Genomic DNA, 19,738 nt, shown 5'->3' on the forward strand with positions numbered 1-19,738 from the left:
TAATTTGCCCGGGATACTTCAACTGGTGGCTATCAGAATAAAGACAAAGGAGCCCTTTGTTGCTGGGTAAATCTGATAGATTTATTGATTGGACAAACAAACAAAAAGCTTATGTTTCGGCATAAATCGTCTCCCATCAGAGCCTTCTGTTTAAGCTGAGCTGTAGCGTTTGGGTATACGTATTTTCTATTGGTAAACTGAAAGGTTAAAGTTCACTCTGCCCAATATGTATTGTTGGATCAAGACGATTTGAATTGTTCTATGTGAACGTACGCTCCTTCTACATACACACACCATCCCAGACATCCTTTATTTGTGTAGGAGTCAGCTCCTCCCTAAACCTGTCCCCATGGCAACTGTACAAACAAACCCGGACTGATCGGTCTTGAATGAGGTATATGTTAGCCGTTTCAGGAGATCGACACTGAGGGAAGAACAAACTACTTTTAATGTCAACATAATTGGCCATCCATTGTTTTCGTTGGCGTTCTTCATCCCCGTAGACATTATGGAAACAGACTTAATGCACAGAGGGCTGACAACTTGAATAGATTAGGCTGTCTTGCTTACTGTGCGTTAACGTTAGGCACATATACACATAAGAACTGCTTGTGTTTTTGACGGATGAGTTAGTTGCATTAGTTTTTGTAACGGTTTCAGCTAGGCGTGAGCGAGAGAAAGAAAAATAGAGAAAGCGAAACGTTCAGAACAGAGTGGAGATTGGTTCGTGTCAAGATCAGAAAAAGAACGAGAGATCTCGAATTAAATGAAGAGAGCGAAGTGCCGCTCCAGATCAATAGGGCCTGGAATGCTGCTGCGCCTGGGGGACCTCCAGGGCCTGAGCAAGGAGCTGCGCCGGCAGACCAAATAAGGGCAGGAGCAGCCGGAGCGCCAGAGTGTGGAGGGGGAGGGGGGGGGGGGGGGGGGGTTCGGGCTCCAAGGCAACCCAGGGACAAGGAGAGACAAGTGGGCCGCCTACTCACAGACACTGGCCTTCCCCTGGATGTTCATAGGCATACAGGTGGAGCAAGAGGGCGAGACACTGCTGGAGATGAACGACGCTACATGAGTTTGATGAGTGTAACAGAGTATCATGTTCAGAAAGAGCGAAAGGGCTACTATGTCCGAGGTGGTGGAAAGAGAGGGAGAGAGAAAGTGTGTGAGAGAGCGAGAGAGAGAGCGAGTCCAAACAGAAGTAAAGGAAAACAGGAGAAAGAGTCGCCAGCCAAAAGAGAAAAAGAACAGAGAGCGAGGGAGAGCTGCCTCTGGTCCTGAGTCGGGCCAATGACTTCACTCAGGGGGTGGGGTTTCCCCCCCACCCCTCTGCTAGTATAAAAGGGTACATGACTAAGTTGTCCCACTGCTCTGTTTATGAGAACCCTGCTGTGTTTGGGACACACACACACACACACCAGTGTACTTCCAGCTACAGGGACAAGGGACAGAGAGGGGGACATGCCACTGGACGTTGTCCTGAACGGCCCGGCCCCGTGGGGCTTCCGACTGACTGGGGGCAAGGACTTCAACCAGCCCCTCACCATCTCCAGGGTAAGAACATGTGTACCTGATACTTTCAGACTGACAATGGGTGGGTGATTGTGTGTTTACAGTATGTGTTGTATGTGTGATGTGTGCTCGAGCATCTTTGAGCGGGCCTGGTGCTAGGCGTTTGTGTGGGTGAGGAGGCAGTCGTAGGGAGGTGTGTGTGTGTGTGTGTGTGTCCTACAGTGAACGCACACAGTCAGATATACAGTACTCAAGCGTTCCACCATTGTGTTCTGTGTGTAGAGGGTTATGTTGATCCGCTCTGTCTTAGCCTATGGTGTGCGTGTGTGTGTGTGTGTGTGTGTGTGTGTCTCTCTCCCCCCCTCGCCCCTTTCTCTCTCTCACTGCCAGCATTCTTGGCTCACCTTCCCTTTACCCTCTTGTCTCAGTTAAGTAGCTGCGCTAGGATGAGAAACAGCATGGAAGAGCTCAGTGTATTAAACCTGACTGACTATGCAGTAATATTGCCAAAAAGGTTGCATCCCAAATGAAAACATATTCCCTATATAGTGACTAGAGCCCATAGGAATCTGGTTAAAAAAAATAGTGCACTATAAAGGGAATAGGAAGCAATTTGGACACGGTCGTTCCCTAACATAGAACAGCCCAGATACTTACAGGGAAAGATCATTGGATTGTGAATGTGTGTTCTGGGGATGTGTGTGTTAAAGCGTGATACAGCAGGGGTCTTTCCATGGGGTGGAAGGCTGGGGGAGCATCCTCTCTCTGACACACACGCGCACGTACGTGCACACACACACACACACACACACACACCCGCGTTCCAGTAAATATCTGCAGCTTAGTTTGAAATAGCTGTTTGCATCATCTACTGACACACACACACCCACACACACACAGCAGCTGAATGAACGCAGACGGCTGGGAATGGATTATGAGCTGGTGATCAAAGAGCAGTCTCCTGGCATCTAGGTTGAGTTATTCAGAGAACGCCCTCCATTTAGCTCAAGTCAAGACATTAAACTGTGTGTGTGTGTGGTCAGCAGCGTCGTCACGTGTTTGTGTTAGCATTGTGTGTTTGTTTGTATGTGTGTCTGTCTGTCTCTGTGCGTGCGTATATGTTTGAGTTTTTAACGTTGGCACGGTGCGTGTGTTTGTGTATGTGTGTGCGCGTGTGTAACCATAGGAGTATCAGTAATCCCTGGCGTGTGTCTAAGTTTAGGGCTGACACCAGGGACGGAGGCTAAAAGTTACTGGGGAGGTCTGTGAATCACCGACCCTTGGGGGCCACTACACACCTGTTGTGTGAGCAGAGAACCGCAAGCTGAAGGAGAGAAGGGAGGGAGGGAGGGACAAACACTGGGGTCTCTGCCATGATGTCAGACAAGTGTTTATTATCAAACAACGTTTCAAAGGCACTGCAGGTAGATGATGCCCCTAACTACAGATCTAGGGTCAGATTACCCGATCCCCAAGCGTAACCTTGACCATCAGGGGGATGAAGTACAGTCTGAGTCAGTTTCAGTCACTTTTCCCCCCTCCCGCTGATTGATTTCAATCTCCTCACATACCCTTGACCCTGTCCGTGTGTCCCTTCACAATCCACCCACTAGACACGCTCGCATCACTTTACTCCCAACCTCTCACAGAGCAGCCGTTGATCAAAGCTTTTTAATTAAACCGCTCTACGTGGTTTTATCAGCTCTCGTTCGAAGGGCTGCTCACTTGTACTGAGATTTAGCCACTGCCACATTTCCGCTCCCTCGCAGAGCTTGAACCCCGACCTTCGACCTTGTCTCAACCTCGTCTTCCCGGGCCATCTGGGTCAAAAACATCCCCTTCTTCAAAACAACTATCTCCAGGACGGACGACAAGTGGCGTTTTAAATTAGACGGACACAGACGAGTGGTGTTTAAATTAGCTGCGGCCGTGCATTTTTTGGCTGGGACCGGAAGCTGAGTAGGGAAGAAACTAGGGGCTAGTGTTCAGTAGTGTGTGTACAGCATAGCAAAATTGAAATTAGTCATGGTAGTAGCTCCCTGTTTCAAATCGTTGCTTTCTCCCTCCTGAACACAACCCAAGTGTCCATCCATGCAGGAAACCTCTGGCGCTAACCCTTCAATGTTTGCTGATCTGAAGAGGGGGTAGGTTCCAGTGTAGTGGAGGAGCTTCCGCCATATAAGGGTTAGGGAGCGATTTGTGACTGACTGTTGGAATGGATAGGAGAGTAGTAAAAAGGATGCACATCACAGGGTGATACAGATGGTTGATTTGGAAAAAGTCAACGTTTCAAATGTTCATCCTGGGTTATTTATAGGCCTATGAGTTAAGAGCGAGAGAGCGCACGAGAGAGAGAGAGAGAGAGCACGAGCTCAAATACCAGCGAGGGCAAGGCACTTTATACAGAGAGAGAGGTTTACCTCCTGACTTTATACACAGAGAGGTTTCGACCGTGTACTTTGGAGGCCAGGACACTGTCAAGTAGACAGGCTCCTAAAACAAACTGCAAACTCTGCAACAAAATCTACTTTTGAGTTGGAGTTTTGGAATTGCTTTTCATTTGTATGAACATACAGAGCATATAGTTGTGGGTTGTTGTGCACAAAATGCAGCAACCCTATCAACAAAATTGGGTCGTCAAAACATATGGTCATTTCATGAACAACCTTCTCCCAATCTATATGCAACGATGTGTTAGGAGGAAATAGAATCATGCAAATCTATGCTTTTATTAGAGGTTCTATAGACCAGAAGTGGTTAAAAGTGGTCTACCTCACTAGAAGTGGGCCTACAGTTAACCTAACCTAACAATTAGGCCCAAAGAGACTTGTTCAACTACAGTCAGTCACATAGATGATGAGGTGGTGCTGATATAGAGCAGGTCAACCTAACTACAGACAGATGATGAGGTGGCACTGATATACAGCAGACCAACCTAACCACAGACAGATGATGATGAGGTGGTGCTGATATAGAGCAGGTCAACCTAACTACAGACAGATGATGAGGTGGCCCTGATATACAGCAGACCAACCTAACTACAGACAGATGATGAGGTGGCACTGATATACAGCAGACCAACCTAACCACAGACAGATGATGTGGTGCTGATATACAGCAGGCCAACCTATCTACAGACAGATGATGTGGCACTGATATACAGCAGGCCAACCTATCTACAGACAGATGATGAGGTGGTGCTGATATACAGCAGACCAACCTAACTACAGACAGATGATGAGGTGGCCCTGATATACAGCAGACCAACCTAACTACAGACAGATGATGAGGTGGCACTGATATACAGCAGACCAACCTAACCACAGACAGATGATGAGGTGGTGCTGATATACAGCAGGCCAACCTATCTACAGACAGATGATGTGGCACTGATATACAGCAGGCCAACCTATCTACAGACAGATGATGAGGTGGTGCTGATATACAGCAGACCAACCTAACTACAGACAGATGATGAGGTGGCCCTGATATACAACACACCAACCTAACCACAGACAGATGATGAGGTGGTGCTGATATACAGCAGACCAACCTAACCACAGACAGATGATGAGGTGGTGCTGATATACAGCAGGCCAACCTAACTACAGACAGATGACGAGGTGGTGCTGATATACAGCAGACCAACCTAACTACAGACAGATGACGAGGTGGCACTGATATACAGCAGACCAACCTAACTACAGACAGATGACGAGGTGGCACTGATATACAACACACCAACCAAACTACAGACAGATGATGTGGCACTGATATACAGCAGACCAACCTAACTACAGACATGACGAGGTGGCACTGATATACAGCAGACCAACCTAACTTTGATGTGCCATTTGATTATGATGAAGAAAGAGTGCAAGATGGAGGGAGAAGAAGGGAGTGTTAGAGAGAATAAGAGAGGTGGAGTGTGAGACAGAAATAGGGAGAGAGATGAGGGAGGGAGGGGACAAGGGAGGAAGGGAGTGAGATGGGGATGGCATGCTTGTGTGGTGAGGTAAGAAGGATATCCCCATGTTGTTTGTGTGACTACGGAACCAGACAAATATGGCACACATTTCTGCCTGGCTATTAGTAGATTATTAACAGCAGCATGCACCTGCTCCTTACTGATCTCTCTCTCCCTCTCCTCTCTCTGTCTCCATCTCTCTCTCCCTCTCCTCTCTGTCTCCATCTCCCTCTCCTCTCTCTGTCTCCATCTCTCTCTCCGTCTGAATGATCGGGTTTTATAAGTCATACCGAGTTACATACGGGAGAGCATCGTAAAAACATACCTTGGCAGCAGCCTTCGTTCTCACTTCAAGCTCTCTCTCTCTCTCTCTCTCTCTTTCTTTCTTTCTTTCTTTCTTCTCTCAGTTCAGTTCACTTTCTAAGTATGAAAAGTGAAGACATTGGCTTACTTCACAAAAGTAAACGAAGACAACACTAATAACAGCCACCGTTATAATAACAGCAACTGTTATATTATAAATATTTGTGATAATGGAATTGATAATGATCAATCTTATGTGTCACCACTCTCGTTCTCTCTCTCTCTGGGCAGATCACTCCGGGCAGTAAGGCGGCGGTGGCCAACCTGTGTCCTGGTGATGTCATCCTGGCCATCGAGGGCGTCCCGGCGGAGGACATGATGCACTGTGAGGCCCAGAACAAGATCAAAGACGCCATCTACCAGCTCGTCCTCACCGTCCAGAGGTCACACTACTCACATGCACACACAGGAATGCACACACGGATATTAGTCATCTCACATAAACACATACACACACATACATACACGTACGCCAATACACACACGCCTCTCACATAAAAGCACACACCATTCAATTGAGACAGCTGTACAAACATCACTGACACAAGTGACTACCAATGAAGTAAACAAACTGTCACTGGTTGGGTGAATCCTATGACACACATAGCTAGTCAAACACACATTCATGTTGGACTAACTACAGAACTTACTTGATGAATCCCAAGATATCTTTTAACACACACACAGAACGTTCCGTCTTATGTAGAATGTTCCAGAGCTGGCAAAAGACGAGCTCTCGCATTCCTGTTCTTTGATTTCATACCCAACAACGTCAAGAAAGGAGCTATACACACCCACTCTCTAATACAGACACACTTGTACACGCCCACGCACACACTCACACAAATACTCTCTCATACACACACACACACACTTTTATACTGTTCACACACCAAAGGAAGTCTATAAAGTTGGGTTTGATTTATGAGTGCTCAGCGCACCGTGGCCCAGCCGCCATGTAAACTGGTGTTTTGACTGTGGTCAGAATCCTTTCACCTGCGGCCCGAGGGAGTTGACAGTGAGCTCTTGTTTGATTGTGACCCGATTCTTGTTCCCAGACCAGAAACCAGGCTATGGTCGCCTCAAGTCACGGAAGACGGCAAAGCCAACCCGTTCAAAATCAACTTGGAGGCTGAGCAGCAGGTGAGAGACAGAAAGACTGTGTGTGCGTGAGTATATGTGTGTGTACCTGCATAGCTTGTATGTGTTTATTTGTTTGTTTTAGTTGTCTATATATATTTGTGTCTACGCCTGTTGGTGTTTGTGTGTGTAATTACACATTTCCATCTAGAAAAAAAAGTCAGAGAACATCACAAGGCCTCCTTGTCTTTTTCTCTTTCTCTCTCTCTCTCGCTCTCGCTCTCTCTCGCTCTCTCTCTCCGTTCAGGAGTTCAAACCCATTGGTACGGGTCACAACCGCAAGGCCCAGCCCTTTATAGCTGCAGCTAACATCGACGACCATCGTCAGGTGGTGAGCACAGCCTACAACACCCCCATAGGCCTCTACTCCTCAGGCAACATCCAGGACGCCATGCACGGACAGATGAGGGGCCTGGTCCAGGACAAGCCAGAGGGGTGAGTTGGCTGGCTGGGTTGGTGAGATGGTCGGTGGGTTGATGGGTGGTTGGGTGTCTGTCTGTCTGCCTGCCTGCTTGCTTGCTTTCTTTCAATCTGTCATCATGGTGATATCAGTAAGCTATATAAGCTTCCGCTGTCATCTTCTATGAAAGCCTCTGTTTGTTTGTTTCTGCCAGAGTTAGGTTACTGTAGCTAGCGCTATTCCGAAACACATACAGTGCATTCGGAAAGTATTCAGACCCCTTGACTTTAATCAGCACAACAGTTTTCAGCTAACATAATTGCAAAAGGGTTTTCTAATGATCAATTAGCCTTTAAAATGATAAACTGGGATTAGCTAACACAACGTGCCATTGGAACACACAAGTGATGGTTGCTGATAATGGGCCTCTGTACGCCTATGTAGATATTCCATTAAGAATCAGCCATTTCCAGCTACAATAGTCATTTACAACATTAACCATGTCTACACTGTATTTCTGATCAAATTGATGTTATATTAATGGACAAAAAAATTTGCTTTTCTTTCAAAAACAAGGACATTTCTAAGTGACCCCAAACTTTTGAACGATAGTGTATGTATAAAAAAAAGAATGGTCCACCACCCAAAGGACATCCAGCCAACTTGACACAACTGTGGGACGCATTGGTGTCAACATGGGCCAGCATCCCTGCGGAACGCTTTGAACACCTTGTAGAGTCCATGCCCGATGAATTGAGGCTACCCCCCCCCCCCAGTTTATAGTAACAATAAGGCACCTCGGGGGTAAGGCCCTGCCGTGGTATATTGGCCATATACCACAAATCCCGAGGTGCCTTATTGCTTAAATATAGCATATTCAATCCATGTTTAGTATCATAGGCCTGTTGATCTGTTTCAGAAAACTCTGATTAGATGACTTGGTGTTCTGGCTATGGGCGGTGACTATAAAAAGAGTTGTGTATACGAAAGGCGTCTGCACACTCACGCTTCATCACCTCTAACCTCCTCTCTCCATTCTCCTCCCGTCCATTCTTCCGCTCTGTTTTTCCCTCTCTTCACTTCCTTTTACGGATGTCTGCTGGTGCCTGTGTTATGTGTGTCTCTGTCGGACCTGGGTTCAAATACTATTTGAAATATTTCAAATACTTTGAGTGCTTGCTCTAGCCTGCCTGGAGTACCACATGGGTAGGGTTTTGCCATTTTGGGACTATTTTATTGGTCCATTAAGCCAGGCAAGCTCAATAAAGCACTGATAATGTATTTGGAAATTATTTCAAGTATTATTTGACCCCAGGTCTGGTCTCTGTAATGTCTGGCGAGCCTTCTTTTGCCTGATGCGGCCTACAATAGCCAAAAGCCTCAGGGCCCTGTAGTGAGAGTGCCCCAGCTGGCAGGCATAATTTCCCTCTGTGACTTACAGCCTGTCCCTAAACTTGGAGCTGGGGGGGTCCGGACCCCCAGGCCTCAATTACGACTCTGATGTTAAATCTGACATGGGGGATAGTGTTGTTATGACTACACTGGTGTCTGCTGGGCTCGATGAACAGTGCTTTCCATGGTAGCCGCAGATCTCGGATGGAATAGGTGCAGTCGATGTCAATTAAGGCAGCCCCCTTGCACCTCTCTGATTCAGAGGGGTTGGGTTAAAAGTGGAAGACACATTTCAGTTCAATGCATTCCGTTGTACAACTGACTGATTTTTGCTTGTGTGTGTGTGTGTGTGTGTATGTGTCCGTCTCTGTAGTAGCAAGACGCTGAGCTCCATCGAGGAGTCTGATGTGTACCGCATGCTCCTGAAAGACCAGGAGGAGCCCCAGGAGCCCCGGCAATCCGGTTCCTTCAAGGCCCTGCAGGACTTCGTCGACAGCGACGGTCAGTTCTCCACTAAGTATCTTCTCTTTCATTATGGTATGGGTGGGTAATGATATCATCATTCAGTGTGGATTCCAGGCTATAATGCTGCAGTCCCGCACTCAAGAAGAGCTTCACGGTTGCATAAAATAATGTATTATTTCTTAATGAGACATATCAAGGACTAACCTGTTGGTGTTGAAGCCGTCGTCAGTGTGGGCTAGCTCTCTCCCACTCACACACTTCAGGACCTATAGTTGAATTAAAACCTCTAGCTATCAACATGGCATACATTTTGACCCCAAGAAAAAACTATTGGAAAGAGTCACAACCAAATGGAAGATGTGATTTGAAATCAGTATTTTGTTGTCCATTCATTTTATAAGGCAAAGCAGAAGGAGCTCATATAGAATGCACGTTGTTCTGATCTTGGAAAGTGGGTATACAAGGAGTAAACTCTATATACAAATGAATTAGTAGGGGAACAGATTACATGTCTAGGCTTTGGTTCAGCAGGCTAACATGGTCAGCTTGAGTGGTACTGATGACCCAGGCTTGATATCTTTACTTGTGTTGCTTATTGTAAAGGGTCTTTGGGTTTTAGAAAAGTGCTATATAAAGGCCTATGAACAAAAATATAAACGCAAGGTGTAAGGTGTTGGTCCCATGTTTCATGAGCTGAAATAAAAGATCCCAGACACTTTCCATACGCACAAAAACCGTATTTCTCACAAATTCTGTGCTAAGGTGTCATCATCAATATACTGTGCTATGGTGATATCATCAATATACTGTGCTATGGTGTCATCATATCTGTGACATCATATATGTCTCTAATGCTCTGCTCCCTTTTGTATTTCAATATTAAAATCATTTAATATACTCCATGTACAGCATGCTCCTAATTTGTATAATTTGTTTGTGACTTGTATTCTTTGTCACAAGTGGTAACCTATTCCCTATGTATTGACCTGCTCGAAGTAGTGCACTATATAGGGAACAGGGTACCAATAGTGTGTGTCCCATGTGTTGTCCAGGCACTCGCCCCATGGTGACGAGGACAGTGAGAGCGCCCATGACTAAGCCACCGCCGCCCACAGGAAACCTGCAGAAACTGCCCATGTGTGACAAGTGTGGAAACGGCATTGTGTGAGTACTTCGCCAGACAAAGCTGCTCCGAGAATGTCATATAAAAAGTTTGGTATTGAGTTGCACCCATTTCTTTCAGTACTTAAAAGAAGAGCTACAGCCTGAAAATCCAGAACCTGTTTTGAGATATCATTCCACTCCTTGTATTCTGTGTCATTTGCCAAGGACAGGAGGCTGCTGAGGGGAGGATGGCTGGTAATAACGGTCGGAACGTTTGATGTCTTTGATACCATTCCACCAAATCCGCTTCGGCCGTTACCACGAGCCAGTCCTCTCCAATTAAGGTGCCATCAACTTCCTGTGTTACCAAACAGTATCTTTCTTCTACAGAGAGTTTGCTTAGTTGGGTTAACCATCCGTGTTTGGTCAGACAGAGTGGCAAGGAGTATAATGATATATAGCAGAAACAAACTGCTACCCAGGCCAAAAGTTCTGCCAGAAACTAGTGAAGGTCCATTGCTGTTTTTATCTCGTTATGATAACATTTCTGGGCAACAATTAAGTACCTTACTGTGATTTGTTATCGATTTGAAATAGTCATAATAAACTATTAGTGAAGAATTTCTCAAGCAATCATTTTGTTAGGACTGTCTGGGAGTGGTCTGATTGGGGAGGGGGGAAAACTGAAAACTAGCTGTTATTGGCAGAGAGGTTTGGAAAAACCCGGCCAAAACTCCATCCCACTGAAACAGGCTGAAAATGTCAGGCAGTCTTTTTCTAAACAGCTCTTACATTGAAAGGGCATTATCATAATGTTCACAATTTGACAGTATTGTTCCAATCTCTAAGTGTAGAAATGTATGTAAAACACAGAAAAATCCAAATGTTTAACTGCACTGGGCCTTTAAAGGGGAAGTTGGAATTTGAGGTTGTACTTTTGAATATTTCTAACATGTTTCTACCAGATCTATGACTAAAGACTGGCATATGAGAAATATGTATGAGAAAACATGTTATCAGGTGAGAAGCAACGTAGCTGACAACAATGTACGACTGAGAACAACTGCTCTTTCCATGACAGACTGACCAGGTGAATCCAGGGGAAAGCTATGATCCCTCATTGATGTCACTAAATTCACTTCAATCGGTGTAGACGAAGGGGAGGAGACAGATTAAAGAAAGATTTTTAAGCCTTGAAACAATTGAGACATGGATTCTGAATGTTTGCCATTCAGCGGGTGAATGGGCAAGACAACAGATTTAAGTGCCTTTGAACGGGGTATGGTAGTAGGTGCCAGGCGCACCGGTTTGAGTGTGTCAAGAACTGCAATGCTGCTGGGATTTTCACTCTCAACAGTTTCCTGTGTGTATCAAGGATGGTCAAGCACCCAAAGAACATCCAGCAAACTTGGGGGAGGGAGGGGGTCAGCTTCAGCGGTAACTCCAGCCTGCTCCTGTTGTTAACTCTTTTTGTTCTCCTATAGGGGCACAGTGGTGAAAGCGAGGGACAAGTTCCGTCACCCTGGCTGCTTCGTGTGCACCGACTGTGACGTCAACCTTAAACAGAAGGGCTACTTCTTCGTGGAGGGCCAACTGTACTGCGAGACCCACGCTCGTGCCCGGACGAGACCCCCGGAGGGCCATGACCTTGTCACCACTTTCCCCTCAGCATAGGACCCTTCTCACACACACACACGCACGCACCAGCCTAAAAACTCTGTCTGCCAGTGAGGCACCTTTGATTGTAACTGTTTGTGTCTGTGTTCTCCTGTGTTCTCAATTGTCTGTATGCTCTGTTTTGCACAAATCCTGAGAGTGCATTTGTTTGTGAATACACTTACATGTATACTACTCTCTTCCTTCAAATAAAGGGGGTTTTGACTCCATGTTGTGGAAATGTCTCATATGTTCTTTCTCTTCATCCCTTTCCTGAGCTGGCTGGCTGACTGACTGACAGGCAGACACACTAGATGAAGTGCTGGCACGTCACAGTGGCACAGAGACCCTCAAGGAGGGGGGGGCGAGGAGCTGTGAATGTGTCACCTTCCCCGGGTCAGTTGCGCTTCCTCACGGGGTGTCACGGTGGGCATAAAGGGTACTGTCTGTTTACGATCTGGGATTTGGCGTCCGGCCAGGCGGTGATCCTCAGTGAATGTGTTGTAAGGTCAGCAAGTGTTTGGGAGACAGCTGAAAGGGATGAACGCGAGGACGGACAACTGTGATTAGACCAAAACTAATGAGATTTTAAAAAAAAAGTTGTCTTCTGTTGGTTGAGCTTGTCATACACCTACTATGTGCATGAGCGGATCATTATGAGAATGTGAGGAGTCGTGTCACTGAAGTGAAGTGAACCTAATTCATGTCGCTAGCTTGCATTATTTCAACCTTTATCCCGAAGAGACTATACTTTCCCCTAGTGTTCAGTAGCCATCCCAACAGCTGTGTAGGTGAAGAAATGAATGGATATGAAGTAGTAGTCTGAAAAGATGTTGGTCCTGGATGTGTAAATTAAGTCACAATAACAGTCAATGACATTTTGTTTTGTGTGCTCTTTTCAAAAAAAGTGAACTAAGAGAGGTGTTATGAGGTAAGTCGACAGTGATGTAGCCTATATCCCTCCACCAGTTGTGAGAGGCCTATAAAACCGGCCCTGGCTCCAATAATAACCCAACGACCCCAGCTAAATAATGTACCATCGGCCCAGTGAATCAGACACGGATACATTTTCTTTCTCTGAATACTGTGTCTTGTGTGACTTTTGTAGGTCACTTTTCAGTTCCCACACATTTTGATGGGCTCAAGTGTCACTTCCCTCTTTTTCTAGATGATGCCAGATGTTTTCTCAGTGGGGCAAAACATCACAGACATTTGACAGGGTGAGATCACAGGTAAGTTGATCCCGTTGGCTATAACCGTAAAAGGAAAAGGGTACCTTGGCATGAGTCTGTATTACAACATGGCATAAGGGTAAGAAGTGTTGGCACAAGATACAACAGCCCAGTTGTCCATGAAACGTTGTAAACAGGCCTATAGAACAATATCTCATTTGAAGCATACAGATATTTCTTAAGAAGAGACTAAACACATGTATAGATTAGACATGACTTGTTAAAATTGCAAAAGGTTCAGTCTCAAAAGGCTCCCAAACCCCCCCCCCCCCCCCCCCCCCAAAAAAAAATTGAGGGGTGTAAATATGGTGTGTGAAATAACTGTTGATGCTAAACTTCGTGCTCCCTAGTAAATCATTGCGTAATGTTACCATGTTAATCGGAATTCTGATTTCCCTCAAATTCTATCCGCACTCTGATTGGAACCAGAACGCCGGTTACCATGGTAACACTACGCCATGATTTATTTGGGGAGCACGAAGTTTAGCAAGTCTTGAAACTAATGAGCTACGACTATTAATTAGTAGTTAGAACGTGTCATGTTCAAGCAAACAGAGTTTCTGCAGAGGGTAAGTTATTATTTGTTTACCTTTTGACGACGTTTTACTATAACGTTCGCTAATTACCTAGCAAACAACGCCTGGCTTTGACTAGCTACAGTAGCTAGCTAAGTGAGTTATTTAGTTAGCTAACTTTAGCTACGTTAGCTAGCTACAGTCACCTTGTAGCTGGCTTTTTAACCCAGTAATGTGGATAGCCTTGAGTCTTAACATGAGAGGTCTAGCTGGAACATTAGCTAAACTATACTAAATGAAATGGCATTTAATCCCTGCTCATTAATGTTTTAGGTTACTGTCAATGACTAATATTAGCCCCATTCCTGTTCAGGGACCAAACGTGGGTTCATCTAGCCATCACCCCAGAGAGCATCAGCAGCTTGAGAAGGCTCCTGCACACCTGAGGCCCCTCTGTCTCCAAGAGAAGGCAACAAGGTTGAATGTTAAAAATGAAGACCTGTCATGTCCTGCATTTAAGATAGGCATTTTTATGTTATGACGTTGTTTGATGATAGTTACAAAGAATATAGCCTAGGCTTTCATGATGAAATACGTCAAGTGTTCCATATGCTAAGTCTACTTGTTGGAGAGTAGGCTAATTGGCTGCTGAATATCTATGTACAAATCTGCGTTAAACCCACAATAAAATTGTATTATTGACCTCACTCATTCCTTGCACTCATTTCAGGTTGAGTGGAGCACACTGGTTTCACAGCACATGGAGATAACACGGCCTCTTCATAATTGTAACAGCAAATCAGGGATATCTTCAGAAAAGTTTAACAATGATTCATTGATGAAAGAAACAAATGAATCAGAGACGCGTAGCGCATCCTACAGGCATTCACCGACGGCGTTCGACTCTGCCTGCTCCCCAAGACGCAGTGGCTCAGGAGACCGAGCTCTCGTGACAAACTATAAATCTGAGATGATAGACGATTTGGAGAATACGGTGGACAGACTGAAAAACGCTCTGGTGTCACTGGAGGAGGACAACCTGAGCCTCAACAAGAAGATAAGAGAAAACAAGGCGGAAGACCGCCCATCTTTGGCCAATCACAATGTCTTAAGCTCAACAAGTAGCAACAATTCACAGGAACGCCCATCTTTGATCAATCACAATGTCTTAGGCTCAACAAGTGGCAACAATTCACAGGAAATGGCTGGTGATCACAGTCCCACCTCCAAACTCAATACCCACGCTGTCACTTTCAACATTGCCAAAACATACCCAGAAAGTCAGAGGCAAGATACACCATCCAAGATAGAGGAGACTAGGATGAGAGAGATGCTCAAAATGGAGAGCCTATCCTTGGAGGACAGGTGCGTTCACTTGGAGAAGGAGAAACAGGACTTGCGGAGGAAGCTGCGGAAGACGGAGGACTACTGCAAGGAGTGCGTCCGCGAGCTCAAGAGGATCCTTCCAAAGTACGAGGACCTCAAAGCCTTGAATAAAACCCTGGATAAGCGCAACAAGCAGCAGGCTGCAGAGAACCGCAGACTCGTCAACGCTCTTGAGGCCGAGAGCCAGGCAGGGGAGAGATCCAGGGATCCCAGCCTGGCTCGGGAGCCCAAAGAAGGGGATGGTGACAACCGGGTGTGGGTTCAACTGGAGAGGGCCAATGATCGCTGCACCCAGCTCACCCAGGAGAAGGGGCAGCTGGAGGACCAAATGGCCTCGCTGGCAAGGGAGGTCAGTCGGCTCACGAACGAGTTGGATATGAGCTGGGCCGAACTCCATCGGCTGGGGGCCAGGTGTAGAAGCTCCCTTGAGGGGAGCACGACTAGGGACGGCAGCCCTCTGGCCTCGTCGGGCAACAAACACCTGGCCGAACGCATCCTAGACAGCGTGGGGAAAGAGCGCAAGGCCCTGTCGGGCTCCGTGGCCCATCTCAAAGAGGAGAACAAGACACTACGAGAGAACCTCAAGCAGAGCGTCAAGAGGGGTGAGGAGGCAGAGGGCGGAGCCAAGCAGCTGAGGGGATTGCAGGCCATATTAGAAAGCTGCCTGCTCACGGTGCAGCAGGAGAAAGACCTGCTAACGCTGGAGGTGCAGCAGCTCCACCAGGAGTACATTGATCTCAGCAGTAGCATCTCGCTGCAGCTGAGAGAGAGGAGCCCCGTCACCACTGCCAGGATATTAGCAGGGTCACATGAGGTGATTGATGATGGAGCCAGGCAGCAAGAGAGTCCAAGGCAGCCTCTGAACAGCAGCCCTATTACCAGAGAAATGCTGGATGGCCCTGTAGGTAAGGTTAAAAGCTAACAGAAGATTAACATTTTAAAAGTAGAGACGTCACCACTAGTTGTCCTGGAGCTCATAATTTGAATGACTTTCTTTCTTTTTCTTTGGGCTGTGTAGGCGGAGAGGCAATTGACCATATAAGGAAGCGTTTCGAGGAGGAGGAGCAGAGAGCCCAGAGGTACAAAAACATCATCAATCAGAATGAATGAGGCTGTAGCTGGATCAGTCGGCCAGGCAGACTGGGTGTTGACCTCTATCTCCCGTACCACGACCTGTGTGACAGTGGAGTCAGGAGGAGTCAAACATACTGTAGCTTATCGTAGAGCTCTCTGCACCACTTTACCAACAATATGCCCGTCACAGTCATGTACCATATGCACAGTATAGATTTTAATTCCCTGATTATATTATGCTTTTCAAATTATTTTGTCAGTGTTATCATTTCTGATGTTATTTACTTGAGAATTGGAGCTACTGTAGATAACTGGCATATCAAGGCTTGGGACGATGCCAGTATTACCATACTCGTTAGTAATGTTGCAAGGAAACAAAACATGAAGTGGATTTCACTTCTTTAGGAAAACCGCTTCGTTGTTGGAAACAAACATCATTATGTTGTCATCCAGAGTCACATGTATTTATTTTCCAAGCTATAGCACATACAATGTTATATATATAGCAGGTTTTTAAAGGACCAAAGAGTTTGGTCTGCTTCATGTTTTAATTTCTGTCATGGGGAAAAAATATTGTGATAGCGGTCAAAGGCACTGCATCTCGGTGCACGAGGCGTCACTACAGTCCCTGGTTCAAATCCAGGCCGAATCACATCCGGCCGTGATTGGGAGTCCCGTAAGGCGGTGCACAATTGGCCCAGCGTCGTCTGGGTTTGACCGGGGTAGGCAGTCATTGTAAATCAAAATTTGTTCTTAACTGACTTGCCGAGTTAAATAAAAAAAATCATCCCGGCCCTATTTGTTGCTGTTGTGGATCACATGCCCCATTTAGTTTCATTTGGAGAAGGTCTGGATATTTTTGGACAGTAGGGGGAGCTGTTGTATCATTCATGAGACGCCTCTCTATTAGGATCTATTAGACCTCAACAGCCAAAAGGTTTAACCAAAAGGGGTCATCACAGTTTATGTTGGTAGTATGTAGTCTGCTGTATGCATCATTCATTCTAACATGTCTAATCAACATCCACTGGGCATTACAATCCAGTTGGTGAGGTTTTATATTTGATTCCCTTGTTTATAGGCAGGCCTAGTATTATAGTGTTTGCTATTTTGCACCCAAAGACCCAATAAGCCAGATGGAAACCCACCATTTTGAGTTAACACTTTATTTGGATAATCCATCTGTAGATGCTCTACAGACTATCTACTAACCCTAACCGTAACCCTTACCCTAACCGAAACAACCCTTACCGTGGCAAGCAGTTGCTTATCAACAGATAGTATAACGATCTGCAGAGATTCTACAGATGGACTATCTGCATTATTCTAATAAGGTGTGACCCCTTTTGACTCCTTATGGTTACACAGATGGAAGATGAGCACATTAGGATTCTGTATACCCCGCTAGCCATGCCATGCTAATCATTGGATGGCTTTTGTGGGACTATATGACTCACATCTCAGCGTGTCTTGAGGCTTTCATTCTTGTCCGTTACCCATCTGTCTGGCAGTAAGAGTTGTTGTGTTGCATTGTTGTCATCAGGCCACTTATGCTTAGCTACTCCTGCCAACTTTAGTCTATTTAGTCATTTCAGGAAGAAAGAACCCCATTCTTTGACAGAATCAATACATATTTCTTTGTCTCTCCCCGAAAACATGTTTTACTTTCTGACTTGTCCGATACCCATTTGTCTGGCAGAAAGAAAGATGTATTGCATTGTCACCAGGCCACTTATCCTGAGCAACTTTAGTCTATTGAGTAATTTCAGAAAGTAAAAACTCCATCGTTTGACAGAATCAATACTTTTTTGTTATGTCTCTCGGGAAACATATTTTGGACCTCATGACATTCATTCTCTCACTGATACCTCACTGATGTAACTGCTGCGGTCATTTCATGCTACAGTCAGCATGTGAGTCATTAAATAATTATTTAATGTCTATCTGTCGTAAGAAAATATTATATGGGCATTTGATATTGATTCTGTTTCACAAATACTCATACTAGCCTATAACTCCCATTCTGTCAATGGATTCATAGACTTTGACTTCAAAATGTTAGATGGATGGAAAGCCAAGCGGTAAGTCATCAACTTCACTGCTTGCATCCTAATGTGATTCCGTAGTGAACACAGACCGTATCAAAGGGAAAATGACATGCGTCTTAAACCACATTGCTCATGTCCTTCAGACTTGATTTAGAACGGGGGCAGTTCTCCCCCCCCCCCCCCCCCCCACGGGCTCCGCTCTCTGTAAGCCGCAGGTCAATAACTTTCGACAGCCTGATAAACCATTATTGGTTTACGTGCTGAATGGTCCATGAATGAGTTACTAAAAACAGAGGCATTGAACCAATCCCCGCCACACAACCGCAGTGATGGGCTAAGAAACAGGAAGAAAGGACAGCCTCTTAAATGATCCAGAAATATAGTGAGGACATACTCTAGCGGTAATGAGACTGTTTGCTGCAACCAAAGGCGAGGGAGGGGTTCCGGATCTGTCGTGGACTGTCTAATAATATAGCGTACATATAATTGTGCCAGAGTTGCAATATACACTGAGTGTACAAAACATTAGCAACATCCTAATATTGCGTTGCACCCCCTTTTGCCCTTAGAACAGTCTCAATTTGTCGGGGCATGGACTCTACAGGGTGTCGAAAGCATTCCACAGGGATGCTGGCCCATGTTGACTCCAATGCTTCCTACAGTTGTGTCAAGTTTGGGTGGTGGACCATTCTTGATACACACGGGAAACTGTTGAGTTTGAAAAACCCAGCAGCGTTGCAGTTCTTGACACTCTCAAACCGGTGTTCCTGTCACCTACGACCATACCTTGTTCAAAGGCACTTAAATGTTTTGTCTTGCCCATTCACCCTCTGAATGGCACACATACACAATCCATCTCTCAATTCTCTCAAGGCTTAAAAATCCTTCTTTAACCTGTCTCTTCCCCTTCATCCACACTGATTTGAAGTGGATTTAACAAGTGACATCAATGAGGGATCATACTGTAGCTTTCACCTGGATTCACCTGGTCAGTCTGTCATGGAAAGAGCAGGTATTCCTAAAGTTTTGTACACTAAGTTTACATAACATGCTCTACAGTAGCCATAGCTCTCATTAGGTCCATCTATCCAAAATCCACCATGCATGGAAAATTGTCAGACTCTAGCCACCCTAGTCATAGGATGTTCTCTCTGCTACCGCGCGGCAAGCGGTACCGGAGCGCAGAGTCTAGGTCCAAAAGGCTCTTTAACAGCTTCTACCCCCAAGCAATAAGACCGCTGAACAATTAATCAAATGGCCACCGGACTATTTACTTTGACCCCCCCCCCTTTGTTTTTACACTGCTATTATGTAATATTATTGTGTTCTTTTTTACTTTTAGTTTATTTAGTGAATATTTTCTAACTCTATTTCTAGAACTGCATTGTTGGTTAATGGCTTGTAAAGTAAGCATTTCACAGTAAGGTCAACACCTGTTGTATTCGGCACATGTGACAAATACAATGTGATTTGATTTGAATTTGGAAATG

The 19,738-nt window shown here is 45.5% G+C and overlaps 1 protein-coding gene and 1 pseudogene across 1 annotated transcript; both read left to right on the forward strand.

Moving 5' to 3' along the window:
• The first annotated feature begins 1,269 nt into the window (after positions 1–1,269).
• LOC115137331 (PDZ and LIM domain protein 3-like) lies at positions 1,270–12,223 on the forward strand (annotated as a pseudogene).
• A 1,430-nt stretch (positions 12,224–13,653) lies between these two features.
• LOC115137709 (coiled-coil domain-containing protein 110-like) lies at positions 13,654–19,736 on the forward strand. The gene is made up of 4 exons (XM_029674034.2): positions 13,654–13,794; positions 14,114–14,217; positions 14,471–16,031; positions 16,145–19,736. The coding sequence occupies exons 3-4, from the start codon at positions 14,501–14,503 to the stop codon at positions 16,234–16,236; spliced, it is 1,623 nt and encodes a 540-aa protein (XP_029529894.1). The 5' UTR covers positions 13,654–13,794; positions 14,114–14,217; positions 14,471–14,500; the 3' UTR covers positions 16,237–19,736.
• Positions 19,737–19,738: the final 2 nt, after the last annotated feature.

The sequence above is a fragment of the Oncorhynchus nerka genome, linkage group LG11 (genome assembly GCF_034236695.1).
Source record: "Oncorhynchus nerka isolate Pitt River linkage group LG11, Oner_Uvic_2.0, whole genome shotgun sequence".
NCBI classification, from domain to species: domain Eukaryota; kingdom Metazoa; phylum Chordata; class Actinopteri; order Salmoniformes; family Salmonidae; genus Oncorhynchus; species Oncorhynchus nerka.

Bases quoted from the DNA above. Each gene is read 5' to 3' on its own strand.
- LOC115137709 (XM_029674034.2), top strand. From the start codon at position 14,501: ATGGAGATAACACGGCCTCTTCATAATTGTAACAGCAAATCAGGGATA. The intron at 16,032-16,144 runs GTAAGGTTAAAA...TGGGCTGTGTAG, and splicing joins AATGCTGGATGGCCCTGTAG to GCGGAGAGGCAATTGACCAT.